The 23,927-nt window shown below is 37.4% G+C and overlaps 1 protein-coding gene across 1 annotated transcript in view; it reads left to right on the forward strand.

Moving 5' to 3' along the window:
• Positions 1 to 23,927, forward strand: part of MSRB3 (methionine sulfoxide reductase B3) — a 137,998-nt gene that overhangs the window by 10,220 nt on the left and 103,851 nt on the right. Inside the window, exons 2-3 of the mRNA XM_047064855.1 lie at positions 7,697 to 7,805; positions 9,434 to 9,511. Of these exons, the coding sequence (XP_046920811.1) occupies positions 7,697 to 7,805; positions 9,434 to 9,511 (187 nt within the window). The remainder of the gene's footprint in view (positions 1 to 7,696; positions 7,806 to 9,433; positions 9,512 to 23,927) is intronic.

Genomic DNA, 23,927 nt, shown 5'->3' on the forward strand with positions numbered 1-23,927 from the left:
TTTAGTACTTAAAGAATGTTGATACAATTATTACCACGCCTGAATTCAACAATTAAAAATTTGTAACACACAAGTAAAAGAAATGCAAAATGTGGTTTCTATCTTATGGAGTGATTCAGGTGAATGTTTCATCAGAATGCACGTAATGGTAAAACTCTCCACGTCTCCTCTCAAGAAAGTCACACATCTCCACATAGGAGAACTTACTATTAGAGGCTAGAGTTTTTAAACCATATTAATAGGCTTTGGAAGCTGTGGGAAATAAACTTACTCCCGTTGACTTCCAGTGAGAAAATGCTTGCACACGTTCCCCTTAATATTAAAACTGCCTTATTTCTTAGCTCCCCAATTTCTCCTCTTCCAAATCTAAATCTACAACTTTATCCTGGCTGTTTTTACTTTGGTAAGTTGGCCGATACCACTTACAAGAAAGACCGTCTGCATTCCTTTCGTCAGGGCAGGGTAGTTACCATCTTGACATGGGCACATTTGATCACCCTACATCTCAGCTTGTGTAGATGGAGGGTCTCTATCCTATTTGAATCTTCCCTGGCCCTCTGATCCTTAGATGCTGTTTCTACAAATTATGAGCTTTCCATATCTCATTACAACTGGACCTAGCCAATCTAGATGGGCAAAGTTTAAGAGTATTGATGTCTTCTTTGTCAATTCTCCATGCACAGAAGTTTGCACATACTTTTCAACGTATGACTATACATTGTGTTGATTGCTTTTCTTATCTTTCGTGCTGGAATGGGTGCTCTCCTCGACTTGTTCATGTTTTGACTTTCCAGCATCTTAGTTCTTGATTCACTGTAGATGTTTAGTAAGTGGTTGTAGAAAGTATGAATTAATACGAGGCTCAACATATTGTCAAAGAATTTATAGTCTGGGAAAATAAAGCAGAAATGCCTGAAGGCATTTGAGAATAATTGTAAAATGCTATCTTAGCCTATGTAAACAGCACCTCGCAGAGTAAATGCACTGGTACTAAGGGTATCCAGAGGAATGGAGTTATCAGAGTAGGGATTAATTTATTAAGGTAGGTAGACTTGGAAGGAAAACTTGCTTGAAAGTATATTCTCTGTTTATCTATTCAAACCTTTAGTATGGAAACCAGAAGACTAATTTTATCATTCAACTATGCTCCACTAAAACATATGGTCTTGTTTAATTCAAGAAGTTTAAAATGGCATATTGCTTTGGCATGCTTATAATGTCCATTGATGTTAATTAGAACTCTGCGCATGCATCAGTAGAATATAACTGAAACTGATGTGTAGAACTGTCTTATGTGAAGTAATAGAAAAGCAGTGAGAAGGCATGAAATGCGATAACGTCTATGACAAAGACATGATTTTTCTCACATATAGAAAAGAAAAAAATCTTTAACTTAAGAAGAAAGTATTGTCTTGCTTTCTGACTCCTAAGACCTGGAATTTTATTTTCTCTGTATTATATTTAGGACTTGGAGGATAGATAAAATTAAACTGAACCTAAGTGTAGAAACTAAGTATCTTTTTTAAAGATGGAAACCAAGTTGAGGTACAAATTTTATACTCTTTTTAGTTATGGATATTCCCTGACATCACCTACAAGAACACTCTGAAGGGGAGAGTGACTGGGGTGTTCCAGGAGGGTAAAAGCATCATTGTTTGGCCATAGGATTTTGCTGTCTGGGTCCATCAAAAATTTATCACTGAAAAACATCTGAGTATCCTCTTACACATGACTCCAGGTTGGAATGACAATCTGTAGTCTGAAAGGGATGACATTAATTACACAGAGCAAATTAGCAGAGGCTGCAGTCCGATGCTGGGTTCAAAGTTCAGCCAGACAGATACTCTCTGAGAGCTATTTTGAGGATAGTACTTTGCTAAAAGGGACATTCACTAACATTTTTCTCTTGGGAGTAAGAAGTGATGCCAGACAACGCCTGGCCTGATACGTCAATTGTAAATCTCCTGGTTTTAAAAACATTTACTTCGCATGTTTAAATTGTTGGTTTCTGCTCCATTCACATTCAGGTTTTACCATGTATGTTGTCTCTACCGCGAGAGCATTAATTTAGCATATCCATCTTTTGCATTGGGCCTGTCCTGCATGTATTCAGATGGCCCTTCCCTCTGATGTCTGTACAACCAACTTCCTCCCTTCCTTCAGAACTTTGCTCAAATATCATCTTCTCAGTGAGGCCAACTTTGACCACTCTACTTAAGGTTATAGCCCTTAACTTCTAGCATTCCCAGTCTTTGCTGTGCTCAGTTTAGCTTTTTTCCTTCCTGTGTACTTAACCACCTTCTAAGAGGCTATCCAGTTTACTCACTTGTTTTCATTGTGTTTTTCTTTATCTTCCCCTACCCCTGCTGCTTTCGTGGGAGCTCCATGAGAACAGGATCTTTATTTTGTTCACTGGTATATCCTAAGTATTTAGAATAATGCCAGCATATAGTAGGTGCTTAATAGTTACTGAAGGAATTATTGAATATATTTTACTTAGCACAGTACCTGGCACTGTGTTAACAGTCAACACTTTTGATGACTTTGAAAAAATAGTAAGAAAAAAAACGCTGGATCAGTGTCCCTGTAAGTAAGCTCTGCCGCCCTAGTTTCATGGAAGCCACAGTTGTAGCAAAAGTGTCATGACTGCATGTTAATCCTGGGAATGTTCTTCTTGTGTAGGTCCACTTGGAGAGAAAAACCAGAACTGGGTATGCTTCTGCTAGCATGGAAGCTTTTCTTCCCTGTGCTTGACATTTCCTTTATTGGTTATTGGAATGCAAAACAGACAAACAAATATGAAAAAGTGGTTCATGGAATACATTTTGCATTCTCTTCTAAAAATGGGCCAGATTTGGCTTTTATAAATGCCCACTTAATTTAGAAATTTCTAACACTATCATATCCGGATAGTTTTCAGCTTTCCAATATGACAGACTCATAACCAACAGAAAATTGAACGTTGTAATGAAAATCAGAGTATACTACTTTGAAATATAGTAGCAAGCTATTTTAACATGAATTTTACTGTTTAAACCCGGTAAGGTCAAAGCAAAACAAGATGCTCTTGTCATCTTTTATTTATTTATCATCTTGGGGAAATATTTAATAGTTTCATTTTTTTTTTTCTGATCCTAGAACCAAAATTAAAGTTATGGGATCTTTAGGTCTTGTTTTGTTTTGATTTTTCACACTGAACGTAAGATTTATGACTTAAAAGTGTTCTAAGACTTAGGTAACAGATCTGATTTACTTCTTAACAGGAAGTTAAAAAGCCTTTCAACGTTTTATAGACTTTGTGAGAATCCCATTTGAACCTTGTCACTGACCCTATGTTGAAGGAATGAACACAGGGAAAACAGACATTGGCTAGCAGACAAAGGTATTTTTCTGGATGTACTGAGGCAGTTATTACTTTTCTCCTTTATTATCTTGTTAGTGGTAGTTTTGGAGCTAAAAGTTATTGCATAATTTAAGAAGAAAGAAGAATGTTGTAGCATAATTTTTCCTCACAGAATATTGACTATGGGCTTTGCAGTCAGAGAGCCCTGGTTTGAGTTGATAATTTTATTTACTGTTTGTCCCTATTAAGTTATGTTACAACCTCTCTGAGCCTCAGTTTTCGTATCTGCAGAATGAGCATGATATCTATATTTTAGAATTATTGAGAAGATTAAATGTGGTTATGTAAAAATGCTTAGAAATGTGCCTGGCACATAGTAAATACTCAAATTTTAGTTTTCTTTTAATTCTTATTTTAATCATTCTTAAAGACAATTTGTGAGAAAAATACTGTTCTAAGGGAATTATTATAGAAAAAATAATTACGAATAAGATACTGCAGCACGCGGAAATACTTGACCTGGCTACCTTTCAGAATACATTTTTGACTTCAGAATTTACTGTATTCAGAACGATAATGTGATATTGCATTTACTCGGACAGTGTTTGCTAAGCGATAATTGCCGTGATCCTTACAGCAGGCCTGTGAGGGTGTCAGTACATGGCTAAGAGACCGACTTGCCTAAGGTCACATGAGTGGGAAGCAGGCAGAGCCAGAACATGAGTTCTGCTGAAAGTCTGTTTCTACTTAGAGCAAGAGCTTTCCATTGGAGCTTCAAGATAATACTGGCTCTGAGGCAGCAAGCCTCAATGGAACAAGCGTTAATATAAAAGAGAATTTGGGCGTCTTTCAGTAAATAAATACCCTTGAAGGGTGTTCAAGATGGATCTTTATCTATACCAAAGTTGCTCTGTAGGGAATGGTGTGGTGATTAGATACCAAAGTGGCAGTGTCACCCTCTCCAATATACTTTGTGTTGCAGTTATATATATACACACAGCCTCACTTGTGCCTTCAAAGTACTCTATTAAACATTTAAATAAAGGAAAAATCTTTCCGTAACATACTTCTAAGCCAATTTAGAGGTCATTGAACAGATGTCATATAATACTAATGTTAAATTACCCTGTGTAATAAGAAAATTACAGTTCCTAAGTGAAGATAGTAAAGGGAAACCATCCAATGAATTATTGTAGAATTTCAAAATGAAATAATTTCTTCAAAATTAACAGTGGCACCATATGACTTCAGGGAAGTGAGTCTGAGAGGGAGAAGGGAGATCAGAGACAAAAGAGAAGCCTTTCTGTGTTTATACATGTCAGTTTTCAGTTATGATGCTGGAAGAGCTAATGTAATGGTAGAGCTTTCAATTGTCCAGGAAGTGTATTATTAAACTATGTGGCAAGAAATTGATTAAAATCTGACTAACTGCTCACCGGGTTGTTTAATATAAAATCACAATAGCTGTTCTAGTCTACATATCCTTCTTTTTGCTATTAGGTACACTTTAAAAGCCTAATTATTTTGAGCACGTGGTATGACCAAAGAATGAAAACGTACAAAGTTTGACAACTTTAAATAAGCACTAGCATTTCTTAAAGAAAAAAAAAAAAAAACAACACCTCACTTACAGTTAGGAAACAATATTTATATTTAAGGTTGAAAAGCCAGGATATAGGAAAATTTTGCTAATTTGGAAGATGACCTTTAAGTGCACCAAAACCAAATAATTTGTAGGCTATGACATAGGGCACATTCCTACAAAATTTGTGTGAATGCTGCTTTAGTGGTTCTTGAAAGACAAACAAAGAAAGCTGGAATGAAATCTTTATCCCCCTCCCAAATCAGATGGGGTCTGACAAAAGAGTACAGCAGCACCCTTTCAGAGCTTGCCATTAAAACGAGGTCTCTGTAGCACAGTTAATGAGATGGTTCATAGTGGAAAACAATCTGTTTTTAAGAATGTTTAGATCAAAAGTAATTTCTAATCTATGAAATAAGGTCTCCTCAATACCCTTCATTCACGACTAAAGCTTTTATGTTTGTATTATTTACTTCAATCAGATGTTTTCAATTTTACCTTTTCTCTCTGTACAAATGCTTGACATGGTTCGTCAATACTGACCAACAATTTTATTCTTTCTTCAGAAAAGGGAGATTTTTTGAGAGAGGGAGAATGAAAAAGAGAGAAACATCTTTGCCTAAACGATTTGCAAGCATCTGTGCTTTAAGCTACTTTTTATGAACACTCCTTAGTAAATGACTCAAGGTAAAAAAGCAGAAAAGCATCCAATGTTAGGAAATTGCAATCCAATACCATGTAATTTAAACCTGCAGTTTGCTTCTCTTGTACTAAATGACATACAGATGGGTAGCTTAGTTCTCTCAACTTTGGGAACACAATTGGTCTTTTTGTATGAATGAACATATATTAACAAAAATATTTTGGACAGCATTGTTTAATTCTAGTTGTATAGATTTTAATTACCATGCCACTGGACGGAATACTTTTAAGCAGTAGATTTTGTCACGTTAGACATGCAGTTAGTCTAACAAAATCCACAAAGGTACAACCCTTCCAACTGATAAAGAAATACAAAAAAAAAAATAATAATTTTTAAGAAGTCTAGAGTGAACGGAGCAGAAACTCAGCTATCCCAGTCAACTGATACGTAACAAAGAGCAGCTCAGCACTCAGGCTCTGGAGAGGCTTGTTCTGACAGGACAAACACTTCTCATCTACCCCTTGGAAATAGTACAAGTGTAAGGAGTAGGTGTTTGGATAAAGCCTAGTATAATATGGGTTCCACTGAGATGAGAGACCAGCACACCATTAGTGATATGCCAGCTGTTCCTGTGGATCTTTCCAGGCCAGAGCAGGGCCAGCGTGCTCTGTGGAAGGTCAGGAGAGGCGCTGTTTGACAACCCACAGGCCTGCTCCAAGGTGCGACTTTCTCTTTGGCTCTCCTTAGCTCTCTTCCCGCCTCTGTATTTTCTCATAGAGAATCAACCACTCTATCTTGGTGGCCCTGATCCTGGAAGCTGATCTGCTTCTTCAATCTCACAATCAGGGTAACTGGTTAGTCAGTTTTGTCCTGGTTTAATTTCAGTGATCTCACATACTATGACATTGGGGGACTGACAAGTAAAAGAAGTAGAAAACGTTTCTATTCTAAATCAGAATTCCTTTTTATTTCACAGAAGTTGAGTTTAGTATTCAGGGAACGAAGCAAGCTTTCTTTCAGTAACTTCAAAACGTGATAAGAGATTTTTGCACATGGGGCCAACTGCAAGCCTTTTTCCCACTGTGATGGATGACAAAAGGAAAAAAAAAAAAAAGCAATTTGACTGCAGTGAGTAAGGGTTGCCCTGTCTCAGAGTTATATTTCTTTTCCAATTCATTTGTGTAGGTAAAATAAAATACTACGTATAAACAGGTGTTGTCTGAACATTTTACTGCAGTCTGTATAGGTTGAAATAAAAGATGCCATTGTTATTAAAATCACATTAAAATCATTTCACCATTCAAATATACTCAGTGAAGTCTTCCTAGATACACTTTGCAAACAGAAGATGTAGGTCTGTAAGTAAAATCACATTCACTTTTCTTCTTCTCTTTGTCTTTCCCCCCTCCCTATTTTTCTCACCTTTTCTTTGGAACTTATTGAATCTACATTAGTGTCAATGCCTTCTGGAGTCTATTAAAATTTTCTTGCTGCCTGCTTAACCTGGTAAGATACAATCTTTAAAAGACATTCATTTTTAAGGGCTCCACAGAACCTAGTGCAGTATCTGACAATCACAGAGAACAGCAATTCCTTGTCACGGGAAAAAATGCATCTTCAGGGTTAAAAAAAAAAATAGGATGGTATTTAAATCACCCAGAATGGAAATTAAATGACAGTTTCCAGCTATTCTACTGAGTTGCAAAGTTTTTGAATGGGGAGTTATTATTTAACCGAATATGCCCATCATCTTATATATATACAGTGTAAATGCTTATAAATGGAGTTATGCTTTTGGAATTTATTTGAAAAAAGAAGGTCATGGTTTCAGGAGACGTAAAGGATGTACTACCATCTTTGTGAATGTTCAGTGAGTCATTACCATCACATGCTGGTATCCTTGGCTCTAGCACCTTGTCAGTGCTCCCATGGAATCACCTGAACCTTGAGAAGGATTCTCTGTAAACGGAGAGAAATAGTCAGCTGCGTTGAAGTAAGTTTGGTGCGTGAGGGGCTGGTCTGGTGGTTGACCAGTGACTGCTAAAGCTGGGCTGTGGCGGCCAGCCAAAGCAAGCATTCGGGATCCAAGCTAAAAAGCCTCCTTCTCCCATGTCCTCTCTTTTTCCAGGGTCATGTAGGGATAAAAAGAACTGTAAGGTGGTCTTTTCCCAGCAGGAACTAAGGAAGCGGCTGACACCCCTGCAGTACCATGTCACTCAGGAGAAAGGGACCGAAAGGTAAGATGAGCTGCGAGAAAAGGTCATTACATTAAGAGCTAGTTTTCTTCACCCCGCCCCCACCCCCCGCTTTGAATCCTGTTCCTTGCCATTTAATTTAAAGAATGCTACACCTCTTTGCTAACATCTACAAATTGGTATCCTTGAAAAGGTTGAAAATGGTACTGTTTAGGTGAAGACTAAGTTTTATTTATTCTTTCCCCCATTCAATGAACACTCTATCTTATGTAAAGTCACAAGGCTTTTATTAAGGGCCTGTTTTTAGTTTACTACAAAATGTGTGGAAGTAATAGCGAGTTAGGTACATTTTTGGGGAAGACATCACAGTAAGCAAAACCACGAGGGACATGGCGCTATGCCAGGACGCTGAAATTTTGAAGGTGGCCATTGTAAGTATAGACGTTTTGGCTGCAAAAAGAAGGTAGCATAATTTAGTTCCTTTCTACCCCACTCCAATTTCTTTTTGAAGCACATGTGGAGAAAGTATTTATTGGCTCATTTGTGGTTGGAATGTCAAAAATTTTCAATAACTGCCCTCACATGGCTTTGGTCCTTGGAAATTCGCCCTAAGTCCTGAAAAAAGAGTCTGTTCACTTCCAAGACGTTTTTAGTGAATAAAGTCTCTCTCAGCTGATTCCAGCTCAAAGGTAACTTGCCAAGGTCCAACCATTTTGTTGTTTAATTTATACCATGGAGGCTGGCATAAGGCCGTGACTTACCTCTGATCCAAATTTATTAATGATGTAACTTCTTGTTTTCATTCATGAACTGAAAGAGCTCTTTACCACACATGGGGTCCTTGTTAATAGGCAACACTCTCTTCCTGTCACAGTATATACTGTTTACTGAGTTTGCCAAATGTTGAATCTCTGACAGAGTCTACCCTCACCACACAACGAGCCGACGGTGGGCTTCAGTCTCAGCCCAGGAGGACCTCTGCCCGTCCTGTTGTGTACATGACGAGCAAAATGATTGAATGCACACAAACAACTAGAGATTAGGTCATTCTTAAAAATTCTGTTTATAAAAAAATTGGACCTCATAAAGAGGGTGAAAGGATAATAAAAACAAGCTGCAGAGCACATAGACTTTTTGTTGGGCTAGCACAGCTGATTTGCATTAGTGGAATGACCTCCTAGCCTTTAAGATTGTTAACTTAGAAAAATATTCCCTTAAAGCTGCAATATTCCTTTTCAAACCAAAAAATAAGTCTCCTTCCACTTGAAGTCTTGGACCCTTCTGCATTTTGGGGTATACACTCTTGGACACTGTAGAGTAGGCAGAAATCTTGTGTAGTAATGTTTTGTTCTGCGAATCTGAACTACAAGCTGTTTTTTTTTTTTAATAGCAAAAATTTTTTCTAAGCATTACATAACTAGATGGCTTGAGTTGTTTTTTTTTTTTTATTTAACTTGCACTAGTTTGGAGTAGTTATATGCACATTTTATTATATAGATTTGAAGTATATTAGTAATGTTCAGATTTCCATATGTTTGGTCTGTTCTCATTTTAGGACAAAAAGCCCTTGAAAGATTTATTAGAGAAATCTATTTTAAGCAAATACATTCTATAAGAAATAATGCGAACTTTGTTTAATTGTTTTAATGCCCTGTGTATTTGTTTATCAGTGCCTTCGAAGGAGAATATACACATCACAAAGATCCTGGAATATATAAATGTGTCGTTTGTGGAACTCCATTGTTCAAGTAAGTATGTTAAAAACCTATGGATATGGACAGTTCACAGATGGTAACAAGCTAGTTATTGCTCATTCACATTAAAATCTTTATAGTACTGCTAAAAAAAAAAAGAATCTTCATACTACTAAATTCTCTTATTTCTATTATTTCTGTTTTCTCCCCACAAGAGTAATTACTGACTTTCATAATAAATTACCAGCTTGCTGGGCTGGCTGACTTTGCACTGTTTGGACCTTTAAAATTCACAGTGTTAACTTGTTCATCGCAATTAACCATGGTGCTTACAAGGGCTATGAAAGAGATTTTGGTGGGCATAGAAACACTTATATAGTTGTTGATTTTTCTGTTATCAAGTGATGGCCCTGAATTTATTGATTGGGCCGTGGTGAAAGTTCTTCGTGTGCATCCTTCAGATTGAGTGATAGCCACCTAGTTGATTACTCCTACTTCTGCGAGGAAGTGCAGTACCTGTATCAAAAGTAACATGGGACTTCCAACAGATAGTTGTACATATGTAAACAGATTATGTAATGTGATTTTGACAGTTTTTGCACTGATCCACAATCTTTATTTTAAAGATTCCCTGTAGTTTCCTATGAAACAAGCAGTGCATAGGCTTTTTCACCCAAATCGTTAATTCAGACAGTGTATTCTGGAGATTATGGATCTTACTCAAGAGAGGAAAATCTTCACCAAAATTTATTTATCTAGGTGTAGAAAATCCTAGAAGCCCTGTACTTCCCACCGGGATGCTGATTTAGGGGAATGAAAAGACAGAAAGCTTAATTGAGGGTAAATGCCATTTATTTAAAGCAAAATTACAAATTTCTTAGGGGAATTGAACAAACAAGAATCTGATACGTGTAGCATGTAAAACATACTTAATATCTCTCCATAAATGTTTCCCTTTTAAAGCACTTGCATTTACAGATTTTCCAGAAATAACAGGAAACAGTAGTTTCCTTGAAATTTTTTTAAAAAGTTTAAAACCTTTCTTAACTTGCATAAACCTTATTGCACATTAGTGTTGGTTGAGAATCTGTTCTGAATTCTTATGTATTTATTCTTCATGTTAAAAAAAACCAGCCCTTCAAATTGTCACCCATTTCCTCTCAGAAAACACACATCTTTATATTTCAACACCTTTAGCTTGTGTCATAATAGTTGATATAACACTTAAGATAGTTGCTGAGCCATGTTAAACTTGTTAATATCCCAAATGGTAAAAATTGGCCACATCCCCTTTGCCTTTTGTTTAAGATTCCCCATCTCTTTCCGTATCATGTGATTCGGTAGAGTAGTGGATCTAAGGAGAGCTTACTGTTTTAAATAAGAAACAGAACCACTATAAATGAAGGATTTAACCCATGTGAGATTTTGAGTCACAAATACTGAAAACCTTTATTTAAACATAGGTACTGGTGAGATTCAAGGAGTTTCACATTTGATGTGACATTATTATTATTATTATTATTATTATATATTATTATTATTATTATTATTATTATTATTTGATGTGACATTATTATTTCCTTTAGCATTCTTGTAGGGAAACCTTTAATTTTTCTAAGTTTCTAAGGAATATGGGTTAATATTTTTATTCTATTTCTCCCTCACCCTATTTTTAAATTGTATGCTTCCTCTTATCTTGTCAATTTAAGGTGGGGGGAATGCTTTAGCCTTTATTATAGAATGCATTCATTCATTGGTCTAGTGCTGCCGTCTTCATACTGGAGACAGCACGGTGTCCACCAACACTTTCCAGGGGCCACAGGGCACAGACAGTTTTGAGGGAATCAATTTTCTGGTCCTCAGCCTCTGTATGTATGCGTCCCTGAAACTCATGTGCATGAGAGAGTCTGTGGTCAGCTGCCTCTTTCTTCCTATCTCCTTCATCATAATCCCCTTCTCCTGCTTTACAGAAGATATCATACCTTTCACCCATCCCAAATCTTACTATGATTTATTGTCCTGGGATAGCATCTCTAAGGCATCAAGCAAAATGACAGTTTTGGTAAGACTGCTATCTGCTTATCTTTCTCTCCATCTGTTATCTGGTGTCTGTCTATTCATTTTCTACCTGTCTCCTTAAGTGAGATGGTTGCCCTGAGAATACGTATCCACATATTTCTTTAAATTTTAAAAATGAAACTCTTTTTTTTGATAGTTTGATTTGATTGATTGATACAACAGAGAGGACTACCTTTGCCAATGAAGTTATATGGTGGACTTTTTCACTTCCTAGATGATCTAAATATGTAGCTTTTTAAGGTTTTGACAAAAATGTATTTTAAGCATGTAATCTATTTACAGACACCAGAAAAGTCACTTATTTTTTCACTTATTGAAATTTTGATAAGAAATGTTAGCGGTTACTTTAAAATATATAAGGGAGTATATGTCAGTAAACCACACAGTAATTTGAACAGGAAAAGTATAATTTAAAGAATTACTCCAACAGAGGATTGGGGTAATGAGGGATTGGCTGGCAGGGAGTAAATAGAAATTCTAGAGAATACAGAACTCACAAATAGAAGAAGGAATCATGACCACTAGGGCTGAGATAGAGCCCAGGGAAAAGCTCCCCGTGTGCCCCGCTCCCCACTTTCCTCTCCCAGGGGCTGAGATCTGGGTCTTATTGGAGAGGGCATGGCTGTACCTAAAATAGAGAAATCACTGCAGTGCCATGACTGTGCGACTTTCTGGAAATCTGCCCTCTGAAGTGCTGGGGAAAGCTGTGTATAGGGAGGTATCTCACTGTAGATACTCCACTGCAAAAGTACCTGGGTTGGGGGTGGGGGGGCGCCACGGGAAGCTGCTGGCTGCCAGGTGCTGCTGATTCCTGGCCCTGAAGGCAGCACCTGGCACCAGAGAGGCTGCTTGTGCTGTAGGAGGCTGTCACCAGAAGAGTGGTGTGTGGGGCAGAGGCCGGGTGCTGGGAGAGCAGTCTGTCAGGGGCCGGCTGCGGCAGGAGCCATTCACTCTGCAGCAGCCTGGCTTTGGAGAAGCTACCTACACAGTAAGGGCCCAGAAGAAGAGAAGCGACGTGCCCTGCAAAAGCCAGATGCTAGAGAAGCCACATGCTCTGCAGGAGCCTGCTGAGCAAACATCCTGAAACTAGGAGGGGAACACACCTTGCTCTTCCGCGGTCTTTGTCCTGTGCCCTCTGCTGACAAAGTTTACTATCATGTTAGCTGACAAAGAAAAAAATGTTTAAAGGTCCCAGCTCCCTTTTAGCAGAGTAGGGAAGGCTAGAGGACAGAGAGGCAATAAATTGATAAAAAGCACAGAATGTATATATACAAATACATATTTTCCCAGATTATACACACACACACACATATATATCCCAATATATGTGTTTTCCCAAAATTCTTTTATTGAGTTTCATGACTAAGTTTGAAGGCCACTCACTAGTTTAGTGAATTAATGGCATCACTAACAGACAACTTGTTGAATCTCAAGTTGGTTTCATACTTTGGACACAAGGTGCGAGGAACCAAAGGGGTGTGTGAGTGAGAAAGTGTATGGGGTTTTTGTTTGATTGTTAGGGAGCAGGGAGTAAGGGAAGAAGATGGGGCAGAAGAGACCAAATAAAGTAACAACATGAGAAATAATAGTGTGAGGGAAACAGATAAAAAATAAGGTAAAATAAAGAAAGAAGTGCTGAATTTGAAAATGCCCAAGCATTAGCAATGTGAAAAGATTGTTTTCCCAGTTGCCATTTCTGTTATCAGTATTCATAGTGTATGTGCATGTGCATTCACATGCGTATAATTCTCTTCTTTCATTTGACTAATATCTGTATACATAATATTTCCTTACAAAAAAGGCCATTCAATTATTCTCCTTTCATTTTCAAACTTGTGCTCTACCCTGAGTATGCTCCCTTTCAACAATATACTGCTTTCTTACTGCTTACCAAGTACAAGAACCTTATTCACGGACTGCGTATAAACCAAATGTGTAATTTATTCCATGGTTCACATTTTCTTCACATACACAAACTCTACCAACCTAGTTTATTTCTCATGTAGTATTCCTGGGTTTCAGTTAGTAAATTAGCCGACAGAAGTAAGAATGTTCTCCCCTCTGGTTATTTGAACTTCTAAAATTTCATAAAATGAATTTATTGCACATCAGATAAACCAGAGAAGGCATTGGTGAAATAATGTAATTCAGAATGTATTTTTGACCACTTATATTTGCTTTGGCTGACACTTTGCCAGGTGTTGTGGAACAAATAAAATAAATTTATGAACTATTTTTTCCTTAAGGTACTTACAGTTTTGTTGGAGTGATAGGAAAAACAGAATGAACAATGATAAAATATGGAAAAATAATGCCACTGTCTATCTGGATGTGTCTGTTAGAAATGCGTTCATGTGTAATAGGAGGGTTATGTGACTGCATCAAAGTTGGACCAGTTGTGGCAGAGTTGATGAGACCACACTTTACCAGGCAGAGAAGGGTTTCGTTTTTTCCAGGTGGAGGATGCCTGATAGAGAATGCCATGGAGAAGAAGAATTGGAGATAGGGTCAAAAGTGGATTTTGCAAGGAAACAGGAGACTGGTCCAGTAGGAGTGGGGAGGTGAGTTATGTTGGGAGTAGTGGGAGATTTGGCTGGAGGGTTAGAAGGGACCAATTAAGAAGGCCCTGAGATACCAGAGAGGACGTTTAAATTCCTACTAAAACCCTTTAAGCCCTGGGATCTCTTCCTCTAGGAAGCCCAGACTCAGCCTTCCAGGGTGAACTTTGGTGTCCTTTATCTCTGCTCCCACGACACCTTGTGTCCACCTCCATCCATGTACTTCCCATGTTGTTTTGCAGTTACCTGTCTATATGCCTGTCTGCCCACTAGTAAGGGAACTCCCACAGCAAGGCCAGGCCTTACTCATACTTCTATCTCTAGCCCTTAGCATGTAATAATCACTAAGTATTTGTTTCTTGGTCAGATTCATGTCTAAACTTTGTTAGATGGGTTATGGAGAAATTTCAGATAAGTCAGTAGCGTGATGAAAATGGGAAGTAAGCCACAACAGGGTAGAAGATAGATTTCTGGGGGTGAAAAGAGAAGGCAATAAAGGTATGACAGCCTCAGTGGAAACTTTTTTCCTTGGTAGCTAATAAACCTCAGCATTATCCATGTATAATCAACTCCTAATAATTTTGTTTAAGACTTGGAAGAAACATATAGGATACTTTTTATTCTGTATGCATTAACTTATCAGGCCTCTCACTGAATAAACAGCTCATTTTATACAGGGTCATGAATAATAATAATAATAATAATAATAATAATAATAAATAATACAAGAACTAACATTTACATAGCACTTAATATGGCAGGCATGGTTATAAGTGCTTTATGTAAATTCAGCTTTTTAATCTTCATCACAACAGCACATTTTACAGTTGAAGAAACTGAGAGAGGATAAATGCTTTGAGAAGATCACATACCAGTATACAAATAGATTTAGAATAGTAACACTCAAACTTTTAGGCAAGAAGAAAGGTAAAGAATTAAAGGAAGATAAAGTTTTAATAATTTATTTTGGTCACTCTAGTCTCGTTATTTTCCTGAATAGAAATGAATGGAATGAATGGAACACACACACGTGCGTGTGCCCACCCACGCGCCCACCTCAGTTCCTTGAAAAATCTGCTCTTCGTTGTAGTAGTTGAATTGACAGTTGAAGACCATTCCAATCCAGGGAGGGCTGAACCAAAGGTAGATAGACCCATCATGGCAGGCCATCAGTAAGGACTCAGCTTCACACTGGTTGTTTTTAGGGAAGTCCCTTGGAATCCTGGCAGGAAGATGTAGTAATGTCCAGGAAGCCATCAGGCCTTTCAGCATCTGTGAGGTAGAACAGCAGCAGGGTTCATGGGCAGGATTCTAGTTATTGAAACTTGAAGGTCATTTTATTTTCACATTGACCGCCCCCATTACATTTTCTCAAGTAACTGTATTCCAGATTTTCACCACTTTTTTTGAATTCTCTCTATACATTTCTGAGAAGCTGAGGCCAACTGACATGAGCTATCTTTTCTTTTTTTTAATGTTATTTATTTATTTTGAGAGCACTAGCAGAGGTGGAGCGGGGCGGGGGGAGGGGGGGAGGCGGGGAAGGGCAGAGGGAGAGAGAGAATTTTATGAAACTGTGACATCATGACCTGAACCAAAGTCAAGAGTCGATGCTTAACCAACTGAGCCACCCGGGCTCCCTGACATGAGCTATCTTAAATGTCTTTTCCTTCTATCTTGAAAATTTTTTTAATGTTTATTTATTTTTGAGAGAGGGTGAGAGAGAGCAGGGGAGGGGCAGAAAGAGAGAGAGAGAGAGAGAGACAGAATCTGAAGCAGGCTCCAGGCTCTGAGCTGTCAGCATAGACCAGATGAGGGGCTTGAACTCATGAACTGTGAGATCACGACCTGAGCCGAAATCAGTCGCTTAACTGCTTGAGCCACCCAGGTGCCCCTTCACCAAAAATTCAGAACAGGCAAGGGCTAAAAGCAACTGGTGGCACCAACTGAATATTAGCCCAGATGTGTGACCTCAGCCTTATCACCTATGAAAAGGGGCAAAATAAAACCGAACAGGTGTAAGAACTGAATACAGGAAAAGGCGTATGGCCGATATTCAACAAATGTTAAAGTCAAGTGGCCTGACAAAGTTTCGGGAACATATCCTACTATCACAACAGCCTAAGAAGCTCCTTACAATGTGAGAAAGTACAGGCTTTCTGAGAGGGGGTCTGTCTGCTAACAGTAGATATTAGTGTGATGAGTCACTGCTTCAGCTGTGTTGCTACATTTCAAATGGAACTCTGCTGCCAAAGTATTCACACATGCTACATTTCACATGAGCCTCCTGTGCAATTTTATTCTAGGCTACTAGAAAATTTAAGCAGTTTTTCAACTCTTTAAGAACATAAGCCCTTTCACTGAAGAAATTCCAGTTCGGTGCCACACACAATTTACTCAGCTATGCTATTCCACGGATGCTATTCCACTTAGCATTAAAGGAGATTTTCCACATAAACTTTTCCCCTTCTGCTACAATATTGTGTCTGTGGGTGTGCCTGTGTGCATATGGGCACATGTGTGTGTTGTGGTTGTGAGTGGAGGAGATGTAAAAGGGAGGGGCATTTTCCATTCTTACTGTCTATTCAAATCCTATTCTCTCGACCCTTTAAAATGCTATCCGTATAGTATTTATTCATAAACCATTCCGGTCACTATGGAATCCTACCAGGAAGAGTAATAGGAACTTAACTTCTAGCTTTCTTTTTATGAACTCTAGCTAGAAATTGCTCATGATTCCAGCAAATGTTTTCTAACCTTTAACAAAGTTCATTTAACTTGAATTTAGAAGATTCGAATTGCCCTTCACCTCATTCTAAATCCTTAATCCAAGTAAACTTTCCAGTACAATGAAACCGCTCTGAAATGAACTAGATTTCTGAATAGTGGCTTAAACTGGAGTTATATCTACATAACTCATATATTATTTTGAAGAGAATGTAAAATTGACTTCTCTCATCCCATTGACCCTTCCTGTCTTGTCCCCACATACAGTGATTTACAGGACAAGTATCTGTAACAGAGGGAGTTAACTTTTCTATCTACATTTCATCTGAAAGCTTAGGGCAAGACCACAGCTAGATTGAAAGAAATGTACTTCCTGGAGCTACTGGCAAAGATAGGGAGCAAAAAAACATTGCTAATGCCTGACTCATTAAACCGCTGGGGGTGGGGGTGGGGGTGGGGGAAGAAAGAAAGACAAGACAAGAAAGAAAAGCGTAAGTAGCATAAAAGCATACATAAAACAAAGAACAACTCCATTTGAGAAACCAGAAAACTATAGCAAGTCATGATTCAGAGTTTAACAATATTGAAAGGTAATTATGACTGCATTTCCTGACACAAAAAGGATTTGGAGCAATGCCTACACATAAAATCCCTGGATAGCTGGAAGTGAGTTTGGGTGCGTGTGTGTGTATCTGTGTTTTGCAAGAAGAAAAGTGGGGGCAGAGCAATCTTGCCCTTTATTACTTACATCACAATCCCAGTTCTTTCATTCATTTTCCAAATATGGACAGAAATAGCTTAGATTCTTCTTAATGAATTAGAATGGATAGTTAGATTAAACTGGGAAAAACAGTAGGCAAAGTTTTAACTATGATTCATGTAAATTATCTTGTTTGCATGAATATGAACCAGAATATTAATGAGTAATTATTATGACAGTTCACAGATTTTGAAACTATGGAAGGACATCTTCTGAAAAATAATGTGCAAGTTTTAGCGAGTGATTCCAAGGCCATCCACAAAGCTGCCTCTTCCTGTGAAAGAATAATTCTTTCAAAACGTGGTCACTGATTCAAGGAGACTGCATAAATTTTCATTCAGATTCATGTCCTCAGTGTGTCTTCTATGTGGATAAGTAACCCATCACATTATCAAACACAAGTGCAGAAGCCATCCAGAGTACCAGGTGGAAGGTGGTGGAGGTTCCCGTGTGGACTTGCTGTATAACCATACGCAGGTTACTTAAGTGTTCCATCTCATTTTTCTCATCTTAAAATGGTGAAAATAGTATCAACCCTTTCTAACTCATGGCACTGCTGTAGCAAATGTAATAATTACATAAGCATGCTGTAAAAGATATAAAGATACAAGTATAAAAAGTAAGGTTTGTAAAAAAACTGTGCAGCTTTAAGCAAATTTGCATGGTAAAGTATAAACAGCAGGCAAATCTAAAGTTCTCAAAATTAAGTCAGTATAGTTTGCTTTTGATTCCAACATTACCACGTTTTATAATATCGTTGGACCTAGTGATCCATACCCAAAATAGTTTTAGTTCCTGCTGAATAATTAAAAACAAATTTAGGGGCGCCTGGGTGGCGCAGTCGGTTAAGCGTCCGACTTCAGCCAGGTCACGATCTCGCGGTCTGGGAGTTCGAGCCCCGCGTCAGGCTCTGGGCTGATGGCTCAGAGCCTGGAGCCTGTTTCCGATTCTGTGTCTCCCTCTCTCTCTGCCCCTCCCCCGTTCATGCTCTGTCTCTCTCTGTCCCAAAAATAAATAAACGTTAAAAAAACAAACAAACAAAAAAAAACAAATTTAGTATAGATTCTAAATTCCCCAAATAATGTGACTTACATGAGTAGCTGAGAGTTTAAATACATTAGTTAGCTGAAAGTCTCTCCTTAACAAATCTATAAACTTTTGAGAGAGTAGGTCATGATTTAGGATTTTTGTAATCCACATCTCCACCCAGTGCAGGGGCACAGGACTTTGCTTATCCTTGGTACTCAACTATTTGTGAGATAAATGGTTTAATTCCAGTTAAGTCGAGAATAATTATAGAATTAAATGATTCAAGTTGATACTGGAATGGGGGAAGTATAAATAGATACTTGGTGATAGACTCCCCTAATTGTTATCTCCTACCACACTTTCTAAAGTGTTTTCTGTAGATCACTCATAGAACTTTCTTTGGATGCTTATTTCAACAACAGAATTGCTTGCAGCTGCAAAGGCATATTTGTCCCAACTAAGGAAGAGATGGAAATGTCTATGGCTGGAACCTTATACCAGGAAACATTAAAAGAGCAAAAAGTGACAAAAAAAATAAGAGTCAGCTACCCAAAGCTGTATCAAAAGAGAAGTTCGTAGTCAAATATTTTTTATTATTAAATATAAGAAAGATTAAAAATAACTGAACTAAATAGTCAACTCAAAATGCTAGAGAAATAACAATAACAATAAAATAAACTAGGGTAAAGTGCCCACCTTTCCTTCCAGGGAATTGCCAGACATTCAGAAGGAGAGATACCAGCAGACCTGGGTGTTTCAACCTCGGCACTATTGACATTTGGACTGGATAATTCTTTGTTACAGGGGGCTGCCTTATACATTGTAGGATGTGTAACAGCATCCCTGACCTGTACTCACTAGATGCCAGTAGCACTAGTCTCATTCCCCAGCCCTCCCACCCCATCCCCACAAGCTGACAAAGAAAAATTTCTCCAGATAATATCAAATACCCTCGGGGCAGGGGCGGGGGGGTGGGGAGGTGCAAAATCACCTCCATTTGAGAACAACTGATCTTAACAACCAAAAGAACAGTCAGTCAAGCTCTGATTTGTAGTGTTTGCTGATTTCTGTGTGCAGATACTTCTACCATGGGCCATATTTCAAGCTACAAATGTGACCTCACTGAATGTGGAGTTGGAAAGAGATGCGTAGTAACACCATTCATTATATAATTTTTCTGTATACACCTACAACAGATGTAAAGAACACAGATAACAGTTAAATTTAGTAAAAAAAAAAAAATTAGAAATGGTGAGTTTGGGAGTATTACTTTTGCTTTTAATATAATTTATTTAATTGTTAATTTATATAACTTATTTTTAATAATGCCTATACTTAGCAACTGACTCTTACATTCCTAGAATTTTAGCAATATGCTCTCTCAAGCTTCAGCACACCAAATTATGGGTGCAAAGCAAGGGAAACCAAATATATCAAAACCTTCAGCCCAGCCTCAAGTCCATGATTAGATTAAGGTAATCTTCCCTTTCCCCTTCCCACTCTAGCTACCTATCAGAAGATAGGATGAACCATCTATAAAAGAAGGTGACATTATCCAGCATCCAGTGTTTCATACACAATGTCTGGCATTCATCAAAAATTACCAGGTATACCAAAGTGAAGGACTAAGGGAAATAAACTAACAAAAGAAACAGGTCTACAGATGGCCCAGATATCCAGATATTTAAGTCATCAGACACAGACTTTAAAATAACTCTGATGAACATATTTAAAAAAAAAAATAGATGACAAAATGAATTTCACTGGAGAACTAGAATCTATTTTAAAGTATAAAGTAGTTTTAGGGCTGAAAAATGCCATACATGAAATATAAATACAAGAGAAAAAAGCAGGATTAGTGAACAGAAAAACAGGTAAGTAGAAAATATTCAGACTGAAGCTAAGGGAGCTAAAAAAAAATGAAAAGTTATTGAGAAGCTAATACAAGAATTACAGTTTCAGGAATAACATATTACAGCCGTAGAAAGGGAAGAAACAGGTAATGGGAAAGAAGCAATATTTGAAGAGATAATAGCCAAGAATTTTCCCAAATGGAGGAAAAAAAAAACCACCTCAAGTCAAGATTTAAAAAGTGCTATAAATCTGAAACAGGGTGAATACAAAAAACAAAACAAAACAAAAAACCCACATTTGGGTACATCACAGCAAATCTGATGAAAATCAAAGGCAAGGAGAAGGTCTTAAAAGCACTCAGATAAATTAACTTGAAAAATAAAAACAATTAGACCTATTAAATAAAACCAAGGGGTTGATCTTCGAAAAGACCAATAAAGTTGACCATTTCTTTCAGGCCCAATCAAGAAAGAGAGGGAGAAAGAAAAGAACATAGGTCCCAAACACTAGGAATGAAAATTGGATAAAACCAAAGACATGGAAAAAAAAAATTAATGTAATATGCTATGTATTCCTATTCTAATTAATAATCTCAGCATAACTTTTTTTTAATTAGGTAAGATACAAAATTTCACTATAGGAGAGTTATAATACTTTAGTTGACCAGTAACCATAGAAAAAATTGCGAATTATCTCAAACCAGCTTAGTCTTTTACAGAAAAAGGTAAAAACATTACTCCTATGCAATTACAAACTGTGTCAATCGCAGAAAATAGATGAAAGCTTACCAACTTCTTTGACCAATGTAAAATGCCTCAAAAACCAAGACCTGACAAAGATATTCCAAGGAAAATATATAGACCAAATGGAATTATAAAAACAGGTATAAGGATTTTATTTTATTTACTAATTTTATTTTATTTTTTTAGAGAGAGAGTGTGTGTGAGCAGGGGAGAGGGACTGAGGGGGAGAGAGAATCTTAAGCAGGCTACACGCTCAGTGTGGAGCCCGATGTGAGGCTCAATCCCATGACCCTGGGATCATGACCTGAGCTGAAATCAAGAGTCAGATGCTCAACTGACTGAGCCACCTTGGGGGAGGAGGGACCTAGATGTAAGGATTTTAAATAAGATACCAGTAAAAGAAATGTAGCCGTGTGTTGAATGAGTAATACGCCATGGCAAGGTAAGATTTACTTCAGGAATGTATGGATAGTTCAATACTGGAACATCTTAGGAAAAACTATGATCATTGTAATTATGCCCAGAAGAGGTTTTATAAAAATTTAAAGTACATTCCTTAATTAAAAAAAAAACTCTTAGTGAAATAGGGATACGATTAAATATTGTGTTTCATCAAATCTAAGAAGCCATTGATTGAAGGAATTATTATTCAATTATTATTCAACACCAAGGAAAAAAACCTGCCATATAAATTGTGAAATGCTACTTACTGATCATAGACACATCTAGGTTTCAGAGATGTGAACATGCTAAATATAAAAAGTACCCAATCAAATCAATGAAGTACCACAAGTGGTATTGGGGTAACCAGCTAAATATTTAAAAAATAAATTTAGATCCTACCCTCAATATCTTACAACCCAGTATCTTACACCCCAATAAAATTCTAGGTTAAATAAAAATTTTAAATATTAACAATAAGACCATACAAGTCCTAGGGGAAAATATAAAGGTAAATTTGTATAACATTGGGGTGAGGTAAGCCTTTCTAAACAAGATTCCCAAGGCAGAAATAAAAAAAAATATATGTTTGGATTACCTAAATATTTTACATTTCTATAGCTCAAAAACACTTTAAAAAAACTGGCAAACAAGCCACCTGGGAGGAATATATGCGACTCATGTGAGAAATGGAAGATTAATATTCAAACCAATTGAGAAAGACAAGCATTGGGAGATGAGTAGAAGATGAAAAATCTTCCAGCTCTTAGAATACAAAAAAAATGAAGGGGTGCCTGAGTGGCTCAGTCGTTTGAGCGTCCAACTCTTGATTTTGGCTCAAGTCATTATCCCAGGGTTGTGGGATTGAGCCCCGCGTGAGGCTCCATGGAGCCTGCCTAGGATTCTCTCTCTCTGTCTCTCTGTCTCTCTGTCTCTCTCTCTTTCCCCCTCTGCCCCCTCCCCTGCTCACGCTGTCTCTTTCTCTCTCTCTCTAAGAAAAAAAAGAAAAACAGTAAAAAATGAAGTAAAAGGAGAGATAGTTTTTACTTGTAATATCATCAAATTCAGTGTCGGTCAAGGTCTGGGAAACTAGCACTTTACTGCTAGGTGGAGTGTGGGTTGGTAGTAAGTTTCTGGACAATAACTTAATGATTTATGTCAGAAGTCTTAGAATTCTGAATGCCATTAATCTAGCAAATACGCTGCTAGCAATTTATGCTAAACATCATGTTAATGCATTAAAATAAGGCTACAAGAATGTGTTTAATGACTCTTTATGAGAGCAAAAATTAATTTGAATATCTAGCTAAATGAACTCCCTAGTGAAAACGTATGTGACATTTCAAATAATATTGCAAAAGAATGCTTAATGATCTGGAAAGAAATTTAAAACAAATTTAAAAGTTTACAAAGTAATAATTACATGTGACTCCATACTTATAAAATACAAATATCTATAAATACATGAACATAAAACAGCTTAGAATAAGGTTATGTACCAAATGTCAGTAGTAGTTATTTCCAGGTCATTAGATTATAGGTAATTTTTTTTATCTGACCTTTTTATTTGTTTTAAAGATGAACATGTATTTTAGGGGGTGATAAGAAAAAAATATTAAATATTTTGTCTTTGTGTGTTACAAACATTGAACTATTTATTTATTTATTTACAGTTTATTTTTGAGAGAGAGAGAGAGAGAGTACAAGCAGGGGAGTGGCAGTGAGATGGGGGTACAGAGGACTCAAAGTGGGCTCTGTGCTGACAGCAGACAGCCCGATGCGGGGCTCAAATTCATGAACCGCAAGATCATCAGACATTTAACCAACTGAGCCACTCAGGGACCCCTGAACAATTTATTTTAAAAACTTACCTTAGAAATGTCATTCTTCTATCCCCAAATTTATCTTTCCCCAGTGATAATTGGAAAGAATGAAATAGAATGTAATTCCAAATTTATTTTCTAGAGCCCAAATTCATCTTGTCCATTTAATAATTTACTCATAACCCAAGTAGATACGTTACCCACTGCCTTCTCTTTTATCCCTAAATGACTGGTAATAACGATACGATTCCAGGAAAGGTGACCACTGGGATCTTAAACTTTGCTAAGACCTATTTGCAAACCTTCTCTTGGCCTACACTTCAAACATTATTTCAGGTTTTCTCCCTTCTCATGACTGTCTTCCATCTGCCTCTAGTCCTCACCTGCTCTTGTTTCCAGACACCTGGAGGTAACTGATGAAGGATGGGACACCAATTTTAGAAGAGGTATTCCAGA

The sequence above is a fragment of the Lynx rufus genome, unplaced genomic scaffold (assembly GCF_022079265.1).
Source record: "Lynx rufus isolate CCGP_SWC_20201006 ecotype Redwood Valley unplaced genomic scaffold, mLynRuf1.p SCAF_7, whole genome shotgun sequence".
Classification (NCBI taxonomy): Eukaryota; Metazoa; Chordata; class Mammalia; order Carnivora; family Felidae; genus Lynx; species Lynx rufus.